The sequence below is a fragment of the Chelonoidis abingdonii genome, chromosome 5 (assembly GCF_003597395.2).
Source record: "Chelonoidis abingdonii isolate Lonesome George chromosome 5, CheloAbing_2.0, whole genome shotgun sequence".
NCBI lineage: Eukaryota > Metazoa > Chordata > Testudines > Testudinidae > Chelonoidis > Chelonoidis abingdonii.
In genome coordinates this window covers 20,682,624-20,701,174 of record NC_133773.1, presented here as the reverse complement: position 1 = coordinate 20,701,174, position 18,551 = coordinate 20,682,624, and the positions used below count along the sequence as shown (strand labels likewise).

Sequence of the window (18,551 nt, the reverse complement as noted above, 5' to 3'; positions counted from 1 at the left end):
TATCAGGAAGAATCACTGGATTTCTCTTCCTTGCCAGGAGACTTGGAAAGAGGAGACTGAAGGAGATCTCTGAGGAGAGCTCTCTGAAGAGCCTCCCTGGAAAGAGGGAGGAATTATCTGGAAGCCAGCAGAGAGGCTGGCCTACTGTCTTTCATGAGCCAAAGCCAGTGCCAGAAGACTGAAAAGGGCTGAGAGCTAGGGATCCAGTGGCGGGGTTACTTGGCTGACTTTCCTGATGCAAAGCCGGTGCCGGGAGGCTGAAAAGGGCCTGGCCAGAGAAGGCGAGAGAGAGCTGAAGGCTAAGAGAAGTAGAGAGAGATGGCTGCTGGCCCTTGGAGCTACAGTGCTGAAGTAGAGGGCCAGAGAGGACTGAGGCTAGGAGTGCAGCATGGTGAGAGACTACAGGGTCATATCAGATAGCTAGGGCATGGAGAGGGATGCTGTGGCTTTACGGGATATACTGTCTGGACTATGGTTTGGGGACTTGATTTATTATGGCTTATGTGCACAGGGATTTCTTTTGTAATAAATTAATCCCACAAGCACTCTTTGTACTCAGAAAGACTATTCGGACTATTTTTGGGGACTCTAAAAGAGGGAAACTGAGGCAGATTCATATGTCATGTTGCAGAAAGGCGCTCCAGGCAGGGTCGACCTATGACAGTGTGTCTCTAATACTGTCAACCTCAGAGCCTGGTTAGTTTAGGGTTGTATGTCATTGCATGATCATTATAGCTGGGTGAAATTTTTTGGACAAATCTTTTATTTGCAGAAAAATGCAGTTTTGGTCACCACAAAACGATGTGCAAATATGGCACAAATTTTGCATGCCCTTTCCATATCAGGCATGGGGGGAACTGAATCTGGGCCTCCTACATCCCAGGTGGCTGGCCAAACCACTGCGCTACAGCTTATAAGGAAGGTGGTGATGGGGGCAGTTGGTGAATCTAGTCTTTTTTATTTATTTATTTTATTTTAAAAAGTGAGCTGAAACTATGCGAAATGGTTTGTTTCAGGTCAAACTTCGGGTGTTGATTGTGACCTCTAAAGAGCTAAATGGTTTGATTGCCACAGGCTGCGGTCTGTGGAGGTGGAATTCTCTTTCTATCAGAGCATGGGAATACTTGCAGGTCACTATCTGTGAGAGTCCCTTTCCTTCAGAATGTGCTCTCTCCAGCCCCTCTCACTCATGCCCGTCACCCCAATCGGGGTATGGGCCGCCAACAACAGATCTCCAGAGTCCTCTATCCTGGGCCATTCGCTCTAGCTGGTTCCAGGTATAGCCCATTTTTTTGCTATCAGCCTGAAGGTCGCGTCGCCAGGTGTTTCTTGGACGGCCTCTTTTCCGCTTGCCTTGGGGGTTCCACCGCAGTGCCTGTCTGGTGATGTTAGTTGGCTGCTTGCGTAGTGTATGTCCTATCCAACCCCACCTTCTCCTTTTGATTTCTTCCTCTGCTGGGAGTTGACGGGTCCTCTCCAAGAGGTGGATGTTACTGATGGTGTCTGGCCAGCGGATCTGGAGCTAGCCCAAATCTGCTGACATTCAGGGCACATTGCACAGCTAATCTTTTTAAAGGAGCTTTTGGGGTGGGAAATACTGTTTGAGAGGTTGCATTTAGTGGGGGTGAGTACATTTGATCTGCACAATACTCTATTCGGTTTTTGTTATGCTTGTGGGGTTACTGCTGGTTCCCATTCATTTATATTAACTATGTTTTTAATCAACTGGTGGTCAATCTCAAGTGTAAGACAGGTGTCTCTCATGGTGCTATAAATAAGGCTTTTTATAAATAGATTTGTCAGCTTAATAATCACCAGTGTATGGAAACAGACCATTTGAATCTAAGCATTTCTGAATGATATCAACTTCCTGTAATCTTCGCCCACCAAAAATCCTCAAGACCACACACACACACACACACAGCATTTGCCATAGAAGAGTCAATATCTAGTAATAGCTACCTCCCTGCATTTCCAGTAATAATTAAAAATGGAATATACAATATATATTTAGAATAGGAAATAACAATAGTATGTCAGATAACACAGTGTGTTACATAACAGTAACTCCAAATTCAATGGGACGCCATAAGGAGTCTGAGCTGAAAGGTTGCATTTCAAGATCACTCATGTACAAAGGTTGTGGGGAGCACAAAGAGAAGAACTGAGGCTCCAAAGAATATAACAGATGTACAACCCTCAAAAACAGCTAGAGTGTGAGGGCAGAAGGTTGAGCATAGTGTTTTCTTAAACCTTTATGTTATCAAGATAATATATATAGAAAAAATCAACAAACTCAATTGGGCCTGGGCTAGTAAAATCCTCCACAGTAACTACAGCCAGGATACTCAGACTGCTGCTCTCGAGCCACAAGTGGTTGTTTATTGCATCTCCTACAGCTCTTTGAAACACATGATATTAAAACACTGTGACTTAATTATTAACTAATCTGACGCCTGGTTTACACTGGGAGGAGGGGGGGAATCTATCTAAGTTACGCAACTTCAGCCACGTGAATAATGTAGCTGAAGTCGATGTACTTAGATCTACTTACCGCAGTTTCTTCCCTGTGGTAGGTCGACAGCTGATGCTCCCCCATTGACTCCGCCCGCGCTTCTTGCGCCGGTAGAGAACCAGAGTTGATGGGAGAGCGCTCAGCGATTGATTTATCGTGCCTTCACTAAATGTGATAAACTGACCCCCGCTGGATCGATAACTCCAGAGGTAAGTTTAGACATGCCCTAAGTTATTAAAAATCAGGATGTTTTTACTGTGCTATTAACCAATTAAATTATCAACTTGCACTAAGTTATTAACTTATTTGCTGTGAGAATAATATACATTAAAAAGAAAATATTTTCCTTTTCATACTGCTTAAATATGAATAGTACTATAGTAAATGAAACAATGAATTCAAACTACTGTGGTTCTTTTGGGTGATGGTGATCGCTAATTTGGCTCCTGAACCACTGAGGTCTGAGTATCACTGTACTACAGGCTACATTCCTAATTAAACCTTTCAAGTACAGACATACAAATAAACTAAGCATTGATTAATCAGCTTTGACTGTGCTTTTTATTATAAGGCTGGGTTGTTGTTGGTGGTGGTCTTTAAAAAAAAATTAAAAAATTTGAAAGGAAAACCCTACTTTAGGACAACAAACAGAAAATCTCCTCTCAATTACAGCAGATGAACTCAATTGAAATCATTTTCCACTGGCAATTTTTACCTCTGAAAATAATTGTGTGGTAGGAATTAATAGGAGCACTTTAAATGAAAATTATGCTTGTTCTAAAATAATCCTAGAGTCACTACATAGTAATTTCTTCTGATTATTGCCCATTACATACTTCAAAAGAATTGGCTAACAAGCCTCTTGTTACTGCAAGATTAAAAGCCTAATGGGTTTGAAAGATTTATTCCAGTTCTTTAAATATATTTGAAAAGCTGTCCCATTTGTGAACTGAAAAAGTTTTTTCATAACTTTCTTTGTAACCCATTAAAACAAAATTATTGTCCAGTATAGATGACCCACATTTTGAACTCTGAAATTTCTGATTCATCTAAACCTTCCAAAAAATGCTACAACAAGGCCTTTACTCACATGAATAGCCCCATTGAAACCAGTAGGACTAGTCATCAGAGCGGGCCTACAGTTTGTTTTTGTCCAAGTCACTTTCTGAAAAAGCATTCACTGGTTTGCCTCAGGAAGAAAGCATTATAAAAGTGTATAAAATAATGAATGGCATAAAGAAAGTAGAACAGAAACTTCTGCCCTCCCTGCCATGTAACACAAGAACAAGGACACACTCATCTAAATTAAAAGATGGCAGCTTCAAAGCGATAAGGGTAAATACGTTTGACACAATGCATAATTAGACTGTAGAACTCATTACCACAGAAAGTCACTGAGGCCAAGAATTTAGCAAGATTAAAAAGAATCGGATATTTACATGGATATCAATAATATCCCTAGTTATCCTAACTGACACTAATTTTGGAAGGAAAATTAAACCTCATGCTTCAGGGCTTAAACCAACCTCTAAATATTAGAGATCAGGAAAATCCCACATCTCCCTAATGTGAGATGATCTGAGCAACCAGTACTGGTCACTGTTGCAGCCAGCAGCCTAGACAAAACATGAGTCTGATACTATATGGCAATTCCTATGTTTTATTTTACACTTTTGTTAACAAATATGAAGTGACAGTTTGGAATTATATTGGAAAAAAACAAAATTTTAGTGGGCCTTCATTAAGTAGCTATGAACGTGTAAATAAACCCTTCCCTAGAACAGATAGTATCACGGAACTGTTTTGGGCTGGGCCCCATTGCACCTACAAATCAAGCCAGGATTGGAGGCACAGTTAAAAAGAAGGAACTCTACTCAGATGGAGGGAAACCTTGGGAAGGGAATAGGTTTTTGAGCTTCTCCAGCCCTGGAGAGAGGACTGACAGCTCACAGAGCCCCAGCACTCCTAGAAGGAGGGTGCAGACCCCGAGTCAAAGGGGGAAAAGAACTGCAGCTTTGCACTGGAGCCTAGTGAACTCTGAGTGCACACTGATACTCCCAGGACATTGACAATCCCTCTGAAGCAGTGATACTCACACCTCAATGGTTCAGGAGCCAAATTAGTGATCAACATTACCCAAAAGAATCACAGTGGTATGAATTCATTGTTTCATTTATATGTAATTCTCACAGGAAAATGACTGGCCAAGTATTCTACAACTGGTTAATAACATAGTAAAGGCATCCTGATTGGTAAATAACTTAGACTGGTTAATGATTAAATCACACAGTGTTTTAATATCATGTGCTGCAAAGAGCCACAGGAGACACATTAAAGAGCCACTTGTGGCTCCTAAGCCTCGGTCTGAGTATCACTGCTCTGAAGTAAGAGATGCCCATATCTTGGTGGGAAGGTTTTCTTTACTTTTGTTTTGTTTAACCCCTTTTGCTGACTCAGGGCTGTTTGGTGGCATCAGAGACACAGAAAGGGGACGAGACAGTCAAGAGGCTCTGCCAGAAGGTGAGCACCAGCTGCTAAAAAGATGCCCTGCAGTACGCACTGGGGTTGGGGTGGAGTAATTGGACTCATGTGTGTACCCACCCCATGCAGTCTAAAAGAGGGTGTCCTACCATGAGCAGATTTGTGACAGTTGCAAAAATAAGGAATTTTCAAAGTAGGGACCAATTTTCTCAGAGTAGAATTACACATATAGCTGTATTGCAGATTTATGTACAAAAAAAAAGCACATGTAAACAGGGCAGGTGCAAGGATGTTTCGCGCCCTAGGTAAAACTTTCACCTTGCGCCCCTCCCAAACCCTGTGGCAGCTCTCCAGGCCCCCCTTTGCCTTGAGGTCCTCCCGCCCCTGCAGCAGCTCACCCCAGCTGGAAGCCATGCAGCAGCTCCCTGCCCCAGCTCACCTCTGCTCCGCCTCCTCCCTGAGCATGCCATCGCCGCTCCACTTCTCCCGCCTTCCAGGCTTGTGGCATCAGTCAACTTTTTGGCGCGGCAAGCCTGGGCGGGAGAGAAGCAGAGCAGGGCGGCGTGCTCAGGGGAAGAGGCGGAGCAGAGGTGAGCTGGGGTGGGGAGCGGTTCCCCTGCATGCCACATCCCCCCTTACTTGCTGCAGGCGGCCCTCCCCGGACCCCCTTGCCCCAGGTCCCTCCACCTAAATGCCGATGACAGGGGCGGCTGAAGATCCGGCTGCCGCGGTCACCGCCGAAGGACCCAAAATGCCACCCCCCAAATGCTAGCGCCCTAGACGACCGTCTAGGTCACCTAATGGGTTGCACTGGCCCTGCATGTAAATACAACTTCTCCACATTGGTACAAGTACTCTTTCAGAGACCAGCTTAAGTCTGACCATTGAGCCTAATTTACATTTGTAAAAAATTTGCAAGGGGGAAAGGAGGGTGGCTGCAGGGAGAAGAGAGAGTGCCCTTAGGTTTGCCCAGGGTGGTTTAGTGCCTAAAGAACTATACAGCATTCCAGATGCTCCAGATTAGCAGCCAACATACTGTCATTTCTTCAAGCTTTTACTTCATTAAAGCAAAGATATTTAACCTGTTCTCAACATTTCTCCAGTACCGTATGTGCTACCACTCCAAAGGCACAAGAGGTTACCTTTTCTGAATAACTCTTGAAGGCTTTCCGCACTTTGATTCAAAACAGCCCATATTTCCTCTTCCTGCAGCGGCCCTCCCCGAACCTCCAGGGCTTCAGCCAGCGACACGTGCATATTACCTGGGAAAGAAGACATAACTGGTTTAAGAAGGCATGTACGCACATACACATACACCAATTTTTTCCTTATGTGTATCATTTAAGTGGAAATGTACATTTTTAAAGCCTAAATAACAAACTCTCTACCATGCTACTGTTAATAAAACATAGGTGGGGAGTAAGGGGGGAAACCCCCTACAGAATTTTGATCATGAGTGAAACTTGCAATTAAAACATCATTATTAGAATGAAGCAGAGAAAAAAAGGAACAGTTTTGGAAAAGAAAAAACACATTAGCTTCATGTATTATCCAAAAATTAACTGCAACATTCTAGCATTAAACTATCTGAACATCTACTATGGGCAAGAGTTTGCTTTGTTTAAACAACTGACCAGAATGATTAATGTTTTCAGTTGATTTACATTAGTAAACCCATTAACACTTTCTGATTGGAGTAAATAACACCAGCAATTTATCAGAGAACAATCCCCTCCACTCCCAACATCACAGTTTTCAGATTTTTCCTAACCTAATCACAACACAGTGTATGCTGCTTAGAGAAAGATCAGTTCTGAATTTATATCTGCCATATTCAGTGTCTGCTTAGTAAGCATGGGGAAAGTGTTGATATACAGATTGTATCTCTGAAAATAATACAGCTTTGTTGCTTCATAGCTAGGAGAGTTAAAGACTTTGCAAAGAATTTACAAGTCACAAAAGAATATTACCATAATGCAGTCCACAGTTGTTTAATCAATCAACATACTATATGATTCTGACAATAACTGAATGTATCCCAAATGTATTCTTTTTAATAGTCTAAGCTCCATTCATTTCTATGAACTGAAAAGCATCTGAGACATTTACTTGCTAATTTTCTGCAGCTGAGCACAGATGCCAAATGTTTTCATCTTAAGCAACTGTGTCATTTTAGTGAAACATATAATAATTCCGCTACAGATACAGATAGAAAGTCTGTGTCTGTTTCTCTCCTCTGTTGCAGCAACATCTTGGGGCATGCAGGTCTCTTATACAGCAAATTAGAGATCATAATTGCTTTGTTTTCCATTTGGAAAGACTTCGATTCTGGCCTCTGTTGTACACAAGAACCCCAGACTCCACAGTTTCCATCATGTCTTGCTAAGAGAGAACCATTTAATTACTAACTCTAACTTCATGGGGTCAGTACCTTGCTCTTCAAGGAATGTGACATATGTGCCTATAAAGCAGGTTATTTCTGAAATGCAGTGGGCTTTTTTAAAAAGCAACCAACCAACAACCCCAAAAAACAAAACAATTTTTTTTTTTTTTTTTAAAAAGCAGCTTCTGGCCCAGGTTATCATTGCCAGCTCATCTGCCCTGACATTTTGTAGGACAGAATAAATGGTCTATATTTTCTTGCTTATATGTATTCTTATGTAGCTCATCTGTTGATTTTGTTAGTTATCCAGCTTTAGGCCTAGCCAAACATAGCTGCTGCAGGAAGTAGCTATGACTATTCAATGGGTGGCACATATCACTCAGAGACAACACTGAACCAATCATCCAACAGAATTGTAGAGTGTATTGCACCACCAGAGGTATCTTTTCTCACATAAGATGAAAACCAGAAGTCCTGATCATTAGTGGTCAGATTACTAACTATGTAGATATGATCTGGTCCCATCACCATAGTATCCTGGGTAGGCTTTGCAACCTCAGGATATTAACCCTATAGCCTGGCCAAATGTCTTTTTGAATAGCTACATTCCATCTCTCATTTCCCCATGCATTTGGTCCTGACCTATATACACTGTTAAAAAGCTGTTCAGGCCTATCCAGAAGATTACTCAGCTGGTGCAGTAACTGTGGATCTTCAAGATGTGTCCCCCTATGGGTACTCCACTGCATGTGCACGGGCACCTCTCAAGTCCTCGATCAGAGATTTTCAGTTAGCTGCGTCTGTTCGGCCTATGCACGCATCTTATACCTCCTTGTGCCAGACACCAAGGGGTATGTAGGCGAACGCCCTCAGTTCCTTCTCCACCTAAATATCAATTGAGAAACAGTCCGAAGCAGAGGGGAAGGAGGGTGGGCAGTGGTAGGTGTTTGAGGAATAGGAGGCTAGGGGAGCCTTCAAATGTTCCTCCTGTGCCTCGGGGGAGGGGGGGGAGAGGAGGACAGGGCTGAACAACTCTGGCCTCCCTATGAGAAGATATCAGTCCCTGGGGTCCCAATGTGGCTATAGGGGAATCCATATGGAAGTGCTAGTGGCATGCAGGGTTAATTCCACCACCCTTGGTAGTAAGCACGATCCTCCTGTAACTGTCAGACAAAGGGTTCTTGAAGGTGTATGTCAGAGAAACCTGAACATAAATAGAGGAGACTGACAGTCTTCCTCATTTTCTTTTATCTCATCCAATGCAGCGGGGACCCCACAGAAAATGGTGGTGAGTCCTGTGCTACAGGAGGGCAGTAATCCAGAGATCAAGGTCTCTCTATCGAGACACACTCAGCACCCATGACGAGAGGGGACTCTGGCTTATCTGTTATTCAGAGGTCCCTTGTATATCTTAATTCTTGAGGTATTGAGTAAGGGACTGGTACCAACATGGTATCCAAGTCCATGGTCACTGACGCAGATGGTACCATTGGTGGATGTATCAAAGTTGATGCCAGTTGTATTTGGCCCCTTTGCATGCTCGGTTCTGAATGCGTAGGTACCAACAACTGGGCTGAACATGAAGGTGCCCGTCCTGGATGTCTATTCCTGCCCTCCTTGCTTGAACACGGTACCAAGGTCCCATTGGAGCTGTCGGACTTCACAGTCCCGCTGATATTGTAGGAGGAGTCCTTTGACTTAATGGCATCAGACTGAGAAGTCGAGGCTTCAGAGACTGTGGATATTGTCAGACACCTGATATTTTTCACAGCTTGCCTCTTAAGGTGAGAGTCTATGCTCCTCTTTTTTTGGAAACTTTCCCTAACACTTCCCAAGTCTCACTGGTGTTAAGAGAAGGCTGCGCTGAGACAGAAAGGGTGCCGGATCTATCTGGAGACAGATGTATAGGGGGAGTCTCCTGACTTGGCTCAGATGCTGGTACCAGGGAGCGCTTCATAACAAACAGCCAGTGCTTAACCTCTCTGTTCTTCCTCATCCTGGACTTGATGGCTAAACAGAAGTTGTACTTCTGGGAGACGTGAGACTCCTCCAAGCAACGGATGGACTTAAAAGCCTCTCAGCAGGAGAGGCAGTGTTTGAAGCCTGGAGAGTCAGGCATGGCCTGCTGGGAGAAACAAATCCTCCATAGTGAAAGAGAGGAGAAAATGATTCTCTCCCTACTTAGCTCTACTAACTATCTATAACAACACTAAAACTAACTACGCTAACTAAGTATTCTGTGAGAGTTATAAAAGCCAAAGCACACTCAAGGCAGAGTGCATGCTAAGGCTCCGTCTCAGGCTGAGGCAGCTAAGAAGGAGCTGAAGGCAGTTTGCCTGAGCACCCATATATAGCCTTGATGTCTGGCTCAAGGAGGCATAGGGCGCATGCATGGGCCAAACAGACATTGCTAACTGAAAATCTCTGATCAAGGGTTCGAGAGGTGCATGCACACCTGAAGTGGACCACCCACTGGGCCACTATTTGGCATAGTTATTTAAAGAGTGGGTGACATTTTAACACGTATCTATGTCTATACATTGTTTACACTTTGGAATCCTTTAGAATAAAAAGGTGCTATATTTAAATATATGTAATTGTCACTTATAACAGAAGAAAAGTGCCTGACACAGACACTGCTGCCAATGTGCTAAATAGTACTCCTACATTGTACTGCTATTTGAAAGAACTAATGGTTGCATTCGTTCAGTGAAATAATTTATTTTTCTCTCTAAGTCATTTAACGTTCAATTTTCATTAAATGTATTTATTAATCTGAAGTGTTTTCAGTAACCACGCTTTGAAGTCACTAGGTCAAACCAGCATAAAAATAATTTACAACCATAAAGTCACAAAAAGTAAGGACTGAAAGAAATCCATTAAAAGAAAGTCAAGGGAATTTAGAGATGAGGATTAAAGTTTGAAAATCCAAGAAGAAGGGAAAGATGCTTCAGTGTTATCCTACTTCACCTGTTATGACTAGGTAATTAGAGATTTAGGGGCAAATTTAGACTTGCATAAATGGGTGAAAGCCAGACATGCACCTGCTTCCAGTCTGAATTGGACCTTAACAGGGAATTTTGTCTCAAATGTTGAGATCTGACTTTACAATAAAAAGGGATAAAATGGATGGAAAAAGAAGGGATATCTTCTACCTGCAAAGACTGAAGGCAGGTGTTATCAAAATGTTGGCTACTTATGCCATACCATAAAGAAGTATGTGCTGACAGCATGTGCAATACTACAAAGAAGATCACAGAGAATTTAGCTAATGGTTCCTCGATAATTCAGGTTAGACTATAAAACTGGACAGCTCGTCACATTATACACTTCTATGTAATTTTGCAAGCTATATTTATTTGTACTGAGATGTATATAAGGAATCAATGGAAGCAGGATCTGGAGCCTTTCACTTGAGTCATTGATTCTAATCCAACCAAGGTTGATAGTCCCTGAAATTTTTTTTACCATCTGATACATGTTTGCTGGCCTTTGTAAATTAGTCCCTGTTCAATTTATTTTTAGCAACCTTATTCACGATAGCAAAGGGCCCAGGAAGGGAGGAGAAAAAAATATAACTACATTTGCTTTAGGCAACCATAAAGCCTAATGCAAAATGATTTTTGCTACTATACACCTCTACCCCGATATAACGTGACCCGATATAACACGAATTTGAATATAACGTGGTAAAGCTGCACTCCGGAGGGGCGGGGCTGCACGTTCCGGCGGATCAAAGCAAGTTCAATATAACGTGGTTTCACCTATAACTCAGTAAGATTTTTTGGCTCCCTAGGACAGTGTTATATCGGGGTAGAGGTGTATTTCTAATTGATTACACTAGTCATTCTACTCACCTGCTTTTAATTGTCAAATGTAAAGAAGCTAGCAAAGCTTATTACAGAAGCTTTCATCATTCTGTTCAGAGACAGACAGAGAATATTATCTCTAGCTCACATAATCTTCAAAATAACTTTGCTTTATAGGTTTATTCAACATATGTCCCAAGACTGCATCTGCATTATTGTATGTGTAGGTGAGTAACTGAGGTTTTCTCTTGGGCTTATCATTTCTTCTCCTACCTATGTTTCACTGTTTCTTCTTCTGCATCCTGAATTTGAAATAAAAAAGTCTGAGACACCAGCTGAGAATGGTGAAGCAAAAACATTTTAAAATGGCATATGGCTGACTCAGTGCACACCCTGCACGTTTGTTTTGTTTGAACACTTTATACTAGTCATAAGAGCAGGAGCTATTTTCATAAATATCACTGTTGAAGCCAATGATAGACAATTTTGACAAGGTAGTTCTCATATACATATTAGAGACTACAAATTTAAAAGTGGAATTGAACAGTCACTTCAGAAAGTGAAACAACTAAAGTACTTTGCCCATGTATTATATGAGTCCATGAATTATATATCCTGTTTTGAATTTTGACCTGAATATATTGTTCCTAGGTTTTTGTCTCATCTTCCAGCATTGGCATTTTTCTGTACTGAAAAAGTTTAAAACAAATGCTAGAACCTACCTGACTAAATACAAGTGAAAGCTCTATTTCAATAGCTCCAGTTCACTTAAGTGCTTGGAGCTACTTCATACTTGTTCGTAATCTCATCAATTTGCACTGCCAAGAAATGTGTCCAACAGATGTTCCAATGGTGGGCTGTGCAGTGCCACAGATGTGCTAAAAATTGTGTAAATGTAATATGTGGGAATGATGTTAGACTTTCTGGATTACCATTTCATCTCAGCAATAGAACTACTCTGGATTTAAATATAGTTTTTCCATTTGATGTAATTGAAAAAAGAAAAAAGTACTCTATTGTTTTAGGTCTGTCCTAAATTACCCAGATATTGACAAAACAAAAAAAAAACCCTCTCAATTCATTTATATAAAAGTCTGAATTGCAAACCTATCTTCTTCTGTACCATATTCTGCATATTACACTTAGAGTAAGAGAACAAACTGCAAGTGTACCAACAAATATTTGTTGAAACTAGTATCCACAGCAAAGCTGTTCTTCTCTTAGCCACAGGTTAACTTCATAGACCTCTCCCCTCTTCTTTCTCTTTTTAGATAAAAGACCCGCAAGAAGCAACACAGCTAGGGAAAGCTTATTATAACAGTGGGATCAAAAATTGGGTGCCTAAAATTAGGTTCCTACATTTAAATTTAGGTTCCTAAATACATATTTGGCCCAATTTTCAGATGAGTTGATCATCTTCAAATCCCACTGAAGGCATTGGGAGCTGCAGGCTGTGCTTAATTTGTGCCAGGACTTGCCAAGGCTGAGCCCTGGCATCTCTGGTCTTGGCAGTTCATAGCCCTGGCACCTCTGGGCTTCCTGTGTCAGTTATGAACGTAAAAATATTGCTTGAGAGACAGCAACTAATTGCTTAAGCCCCGGCACCTCTTTCATTACAAATTAAGCACTGATTGGAGGTGCTCAGCACCTTTGAAATTCCCCCTATTAATATTGTGGTGGCCTAATATTTTGGAGCTAAATCGCATGGTCTATAACAGGGGTAGGCAACCTGTAGCATGGGTGCCGAAGGCGGCACGCAAGCTGATTTTCAGTGTCACTCACACTGCCTGGGTCCTGGCCACTAGTCCGGAAAGCTCTGCATTTTATTTAAATGAAGCTTCTTCAACATTTTAAAAACTTTATTTACTTTACATACAACAATCGTTTAGTTATATATTATAGACTTATAGAAAGACACCATCTAAGAATATTAAAATATATTACTGGCAAGCAAAACCTTAAATTAGAGTGAATGAATGAAGACTCGGCACACCAATTCTGAAAGGTTGCCGACCCCTGGCCTATAATTACAGAATGTTGACTTGATCTTCTTTGTTTGTATTGACCAACTCCCCCCCCCCCACATCATTTCAAGGAATGGAATGTGTCAGTATGTTTGAGTTTGTCCCCCTCTTAATGTAGTTTCTGACAGTATGCCAAAGTGAGGAATCCTGGAAAAAATTACTGTGGATGCAGCACATTATCCTTTGAACACTAATTTTGAGATATGAGCATGCTTAGATGTGTGCACCAGAGATTACGTGCCTAATTTACAATACACTGACTGCACAAACAAATCAGGAATTTTGTTGTTCAAATACCCAATTCAAGCACACAATCATTGTAAATACATGTGCCAAGTCCAAACACATTCGCATTTTTCCAGAAAATGCATAATAGGTGGCTTAACTTTTCCTTTATCCTCTTTAGGGATGAAGAGGTAGAACTTGTGCAAAATCCAGTTCTTTCAATCTATCTGGGGACAGGAGAAAAAAAGTTTCTCTCCCTCTGTCTGTCATAACCCTTAAGAGTTGTAGGCTCCTAGACGATATTGCAGCTTTTCCTCTCTGTTAACAACTCCCACGGATTTCAGTAATTCAGAGTTTTGATGACCCACCAATAATCTTCTCTGGTACCTTTTGTTCTTATTAACTACCTATGTACGTAGGATATTATTATTTATTTTAATGCATACTGTTCCCTTACTGGAGACCACTGCAATGATCATTGCTAATTCAATCAATTTTTAAAGTGTGGGAGTAAAAAGAAAGGCTCTTCTTGTATATTTGTCCAGCAAAGTTTGTTTTTCTCATTTCCTCCCTTGTAGACAGATGTGGAGTTTAACAACTCTATGAACAAGTGTGATAAAGTGGGACTGTTCTTAATGTTTCCTCTGAATACTTGTGGGTGCCTCAGTTTCCCCAACAAGGTACATCTATCTTCCTTGAATAATCTTTGAGGGATATGAGGAAGGTTTTTCTGAAATCAATCACCTCTTCTTCTGAGTGAGAGCTCAATGGAACAGGTTTGAAAGCGGGTAATCTAAGCTTCTGTTGGAATGTAGAACGAGGGCTTCTACAATTTTTTTTTTTGATGGGATGAAGACTGGCAAAGTGTACATCTAGGGTATATACACGCTGCTGGTATACTCAGCTGAGCCATGCAGTGATACTCTTTGAAAGACATTCATGGCAAGCCTTAGGCATTTTCCTGCAAGCCTTCATTTCAACCTCCACTTCCAACATCTGGAGTTTCAGTGAGCAGAATGTGCCATGCTTGGAGTTGAGGCTTGCATTTGCAAGACACTCTTTCTTCATGTTGCTCTAGAAGCATGTGTTTTCTCTTCTGGTTGATGGGAGAGTGAGGTCAGCCTGTGGCACAGAACTTATCCCACAATGGAAGGCTGGCAAGTACTGCTGCCAGCAATACACTCCTTCCCTTTTCTCTTCCATACACTCTCACCAGAACAAGATAAACTTGTTTATTTGATGCTTCATGTGGAGCAAAACTAGCAAATCCACTCCAAGCTGTGTACCATTCTCATGTGAGTCATGTCTTTTAGAAGACTGCACAATGTTCTTTCACACATCAAGTATCAATGATGCTCAGCAGAGATGACATTTCACATCTAGCACTCCAACGCTATTCAGAACGCTACATAATTATGACTACAAAGTAAACGTAATCCTTGTAAATGTAAATAATAGTATGACGTGTAGCCATCTTGAGTTTAATCTTCAGCTTAAGAATCTTGGGCAACTCCCTTATTTTGGTGATGATTGACTCCAGAGGTGGAGTCAGCTACAAAGAGGCATGTCTCCCTAGGTGTGCTTTTCATATGCAACTTTTTTTTTAATTGCTGAGAAGGAACAGAGTGCCTGTGACTAATACAAATCCAATAAATGAAAGTGACTAACAGAACTGGGAAGACTGGTTAGTAATGGTAACCCTTTTAAAATAGGCAGATGAGCCAATTATAACATCTCATTAAATAGCTTCTACCAAAACAAACATCACTATTCTAATGCTGCATGAAATAATTACAGGCCAGAATAATATGCACTACAGAACAAGTAACCTGTTGATGCATAATAATCATGTGCTATGTAACTTTCCACAACACAGAGTATAACCTTCGTAGAGAGAATAGGTGTCCCGCTATCCCTAGGAATCCCTCTTAATGGTTAGGTGTAGATACTATTGTAACGCTGCTGTCCATGAAGCTACAGAGACTGCAATGGTCCTATACAGCAGGGTTGGACAAAAACTGATCATCATTTTTGACAAAAACATATAAATAAAAAATTGGATTGGAATTTTTTTATTTAAATCATTCACTTAAATCAGTCTATCTTCTTAGACTGTCCCATGGAGTTTGGAAGTGGCACTGTCTGCACTAGGATAGGGATGTAGACCCCTGCTGAAAGACAGACTCGGGATGGCAGCCCATTATGTGCACCTTGCTCTTTCCATTTTAACTAGGAAAAAGAACCAGCCGTTTCTGCTTGTTTCACAGCTGAAGGAGAACTGACAGGTATTGTTAATGAACAATTAGATCCAGCTTGAAAGTGACACACAGAAAAGATTTAAACATCATTAATCACCTGATGGCATCCTTGTGAAGCAGTGGTTACTATTATCTCCCAATCAATCTATGGTATTTATTAGCTGCCTATGACTAAAATAACACAACGATTGGTGCACTAGAATAAGTAGGCAGAAGTACAATGGATCACTAAGTTCAGTGTCCCTGTGAAGATTTCCTGTAACAAGCAAGTTACAAATTAAGTGGAGAGTACTGAATACCAGTTTCACCTACAGACTTATCCATCCACTCAAAATGTAATAATGTAGATTAAGGGCTTGTCTATATGGGAAAGTTTGACTAGTTATCCAGTATAATTATACTAGGTTACTTAAACCGAAGTAGTTACACCGGTATAACTTCCCACCTGGACAATTTTAATCCAGAATAAGAGTGGCTTTTTTTCTGTTTTGCTTAAATTCCTTCCAGAGAGACATAAACTAAACTGAAAAAGCCACTCTGATTCTGGAATAAGAATGTCCACAAAGGTCATTACACCAGTGTAACTATATCAGTTTAAATTCACATACTGGTTTAATATGGCTTGTCTGCCCTGGAAAGTTACTCCACAGAGGTTCATTTTCTATTAGGGACCAATGATGTCATCCTTAGGGCTAGTCTACACTAGAAGCACTACACTGGTGCAGTGATGCAGCTGCGCCACTGTAGCACGTCTGGTGAAGACACTCGATGCCGACGGGAGAGAGCTCTCCTATCGGCATAATTACTCCACTTCTATGAGAGGCAGAAGCTATGTCAGCAGGAGAGCGTCTCCTGCTGACATAGTGCTGGTGTGGACAGTGGTTAGGTTGTTGTAGCTTGCATTGCTCAGGGGTGGCTTTTTCACACCACTGAGTGACCAAAGTTATATCGACATGGGGCAGGTTTACACTACCGCTTGAGTCATGGCAAATAGTACTTTATTACAAAAGTTGTCCCAATAAAATCAACGGGATTCTGAATGTAGTAAGGTCGTATTCAAAGTGAATACAGGAGGCAAAATAGAACTTTTAGTAAAGAACCAACCAGGGTATGCTAATAGGACACTGTTACAGTAATTATTTCAGGGATGTTTGATGACCTGTATTATACAGGAGGTCAGACGAGCTGATCACTATAGTCCCTTCTGGCTTTGGAATCCATGAATGAAAAGCATAGAAAAGAAGGCTGACCTATGTAAGTTTGAATCTTTAATTGTTGTCTAACTATTAAATTATATCCACCATTCTAACACCCAACTTTTACACATTTCTAATTCAGTTTCATGAAAATAAGTGCTAAACCATAGCAATGGGTTATTTTGACACCAAGCTTTAGATATCAAGATGTGGAGATCTCTCTCTTCTCCCCCACTGATATGGTGCTGGTTTTTTGTTGTGAGCAAAGCACTGGGATCATTTTATTTTTTAAACTGAGTTTTATTTCAAATACAAACCAACTGGGGAAAAAAAACAGCCGCAGTCTCAAATGTCTCAGCAATGAGACATTCTTTTGAACAGGACACTAGAAGAGGAGATGTTTGTTTTACTAGGATACCAGGACATTTTCTTTCCTGCCAAAACAATCTGATGTTTTGTATATGGTCTGGAAGGTATCATTTTATAGCTATTTATTGAAAAACTCTAGAAACAAATTTAATTTTTCTAATTGTATTTTGATTATGCTAATGTACTTGTATATTGATGAGAAGGTAAGTTTTGTTAACAAAGACCCTGGCATTTGAGCAGCCCTCGGTCAAGGAAGATCACCCATTGACATCATTGGAATAGTTCATAGAATTTACTACTTTAAGTTTCATATCACTCCCTTATCAAGGAAACAGCAATTGTGACTTTGACAAAGACTTGCAGCATAACAAAATCAGTAAGTTTGAAATGAAAGTCTGTTGCTTTATAATAAGGCCTTTTGGGTAGATAGGACAGGAGGAAAAAAAAAATCACATTATACAACAGGGACTGGAAACCTTTGGCACATGGCACGCCAGGGTAAGCCCCCTTGCGGTCCGAGCTGGTTTGTTTACCTGCTGCGTCTGCAGGTTCGGCCGATCACGGCTCCCGCTGGCCGTGGAAGCCATGGCCAGCACATCCCTTGGCCCATGCTGCTTCCCGCAGTCCCCATTGGCCTGGAGCGGCAAACCGCAGCCAGTGGAAGCTGCGATCGGCCGAACCTGCAGACGCAGCAGGTAAACAAACCAGCCCCGTGCCCCAAGGGGGCTTATCCTGGCAGGAGCGGGCCGAGGGTTGCCGATCCCTGCTATACAAACTTTAGAATTTGTCACTTAACTGAGTTACACCTCTACCTTGATATAACGCTGTCCTCGAGAGCCAAAAATTCTTATCACATTATAGGTGAAACCGCGCTATATCAAACTTGCTTTGATCCACCAGAGTGCGCAGCCCACCCCCCCGGAGCACTGCTTTACCACGTTATATCTGAATTAATGTTATATTGGGTAGCGTTATATTGAGGTAGAGGTGTATTTGACAAATTGCTTCAAGGAATCATCTCAACTATGAGATATTTTTAATACCATGTCACTAAACTTTATCATGCAGTTTATATTTTTCTTCTATCAAAATAAAAAAGTCATTGTCACTACAATTTAAAAAGGAACAGAACAGAGATTATGTTTCCATTTATTTATTATGGAGCAACTTCTTAAATGCAGCTTTATTATCCCCACGTAAACAATCCTCTAGAATGGTACAAAGGAACTCTTCCCAGCTGGTCAAAAATTAAACCTAAATCCTTTCCTGCATTCTTGTCTCCCCTTTGACT

At 41.3% G+C, this 18,551-nt stretch overlaps 1 protein-coding gene across 9 annotated transcripts in view; it reads right to left on the bottom strand.

Annotated features, from left to right (window-relative positions):
- The window catches only part of PTPN13 (protein tyrosine phosphatase non-receptor type 13), a 187,367-nt gene that overhangs the window by 142,730 nt on the left and 26,086 nt on the right, over nt 1–18,551 (bottom strand). For all 9 annotated transcript variants that reach the window (XM_032800220.2, XM_032800218.2, XM_075066128.1 and 6 more), the window contains exon 2: nt 6,139–6,258. In XM_032800220.2, coding sequence (XP_032656111.1) covers nt 6,139–6,253 — 115 coding nt within the window. In that variant the 5' untranslated portion in view covers nt 6,254–6,258. The remainder of the gene's footprint in view (nt 1–6,138; nt 6,259–18,551) is intronic.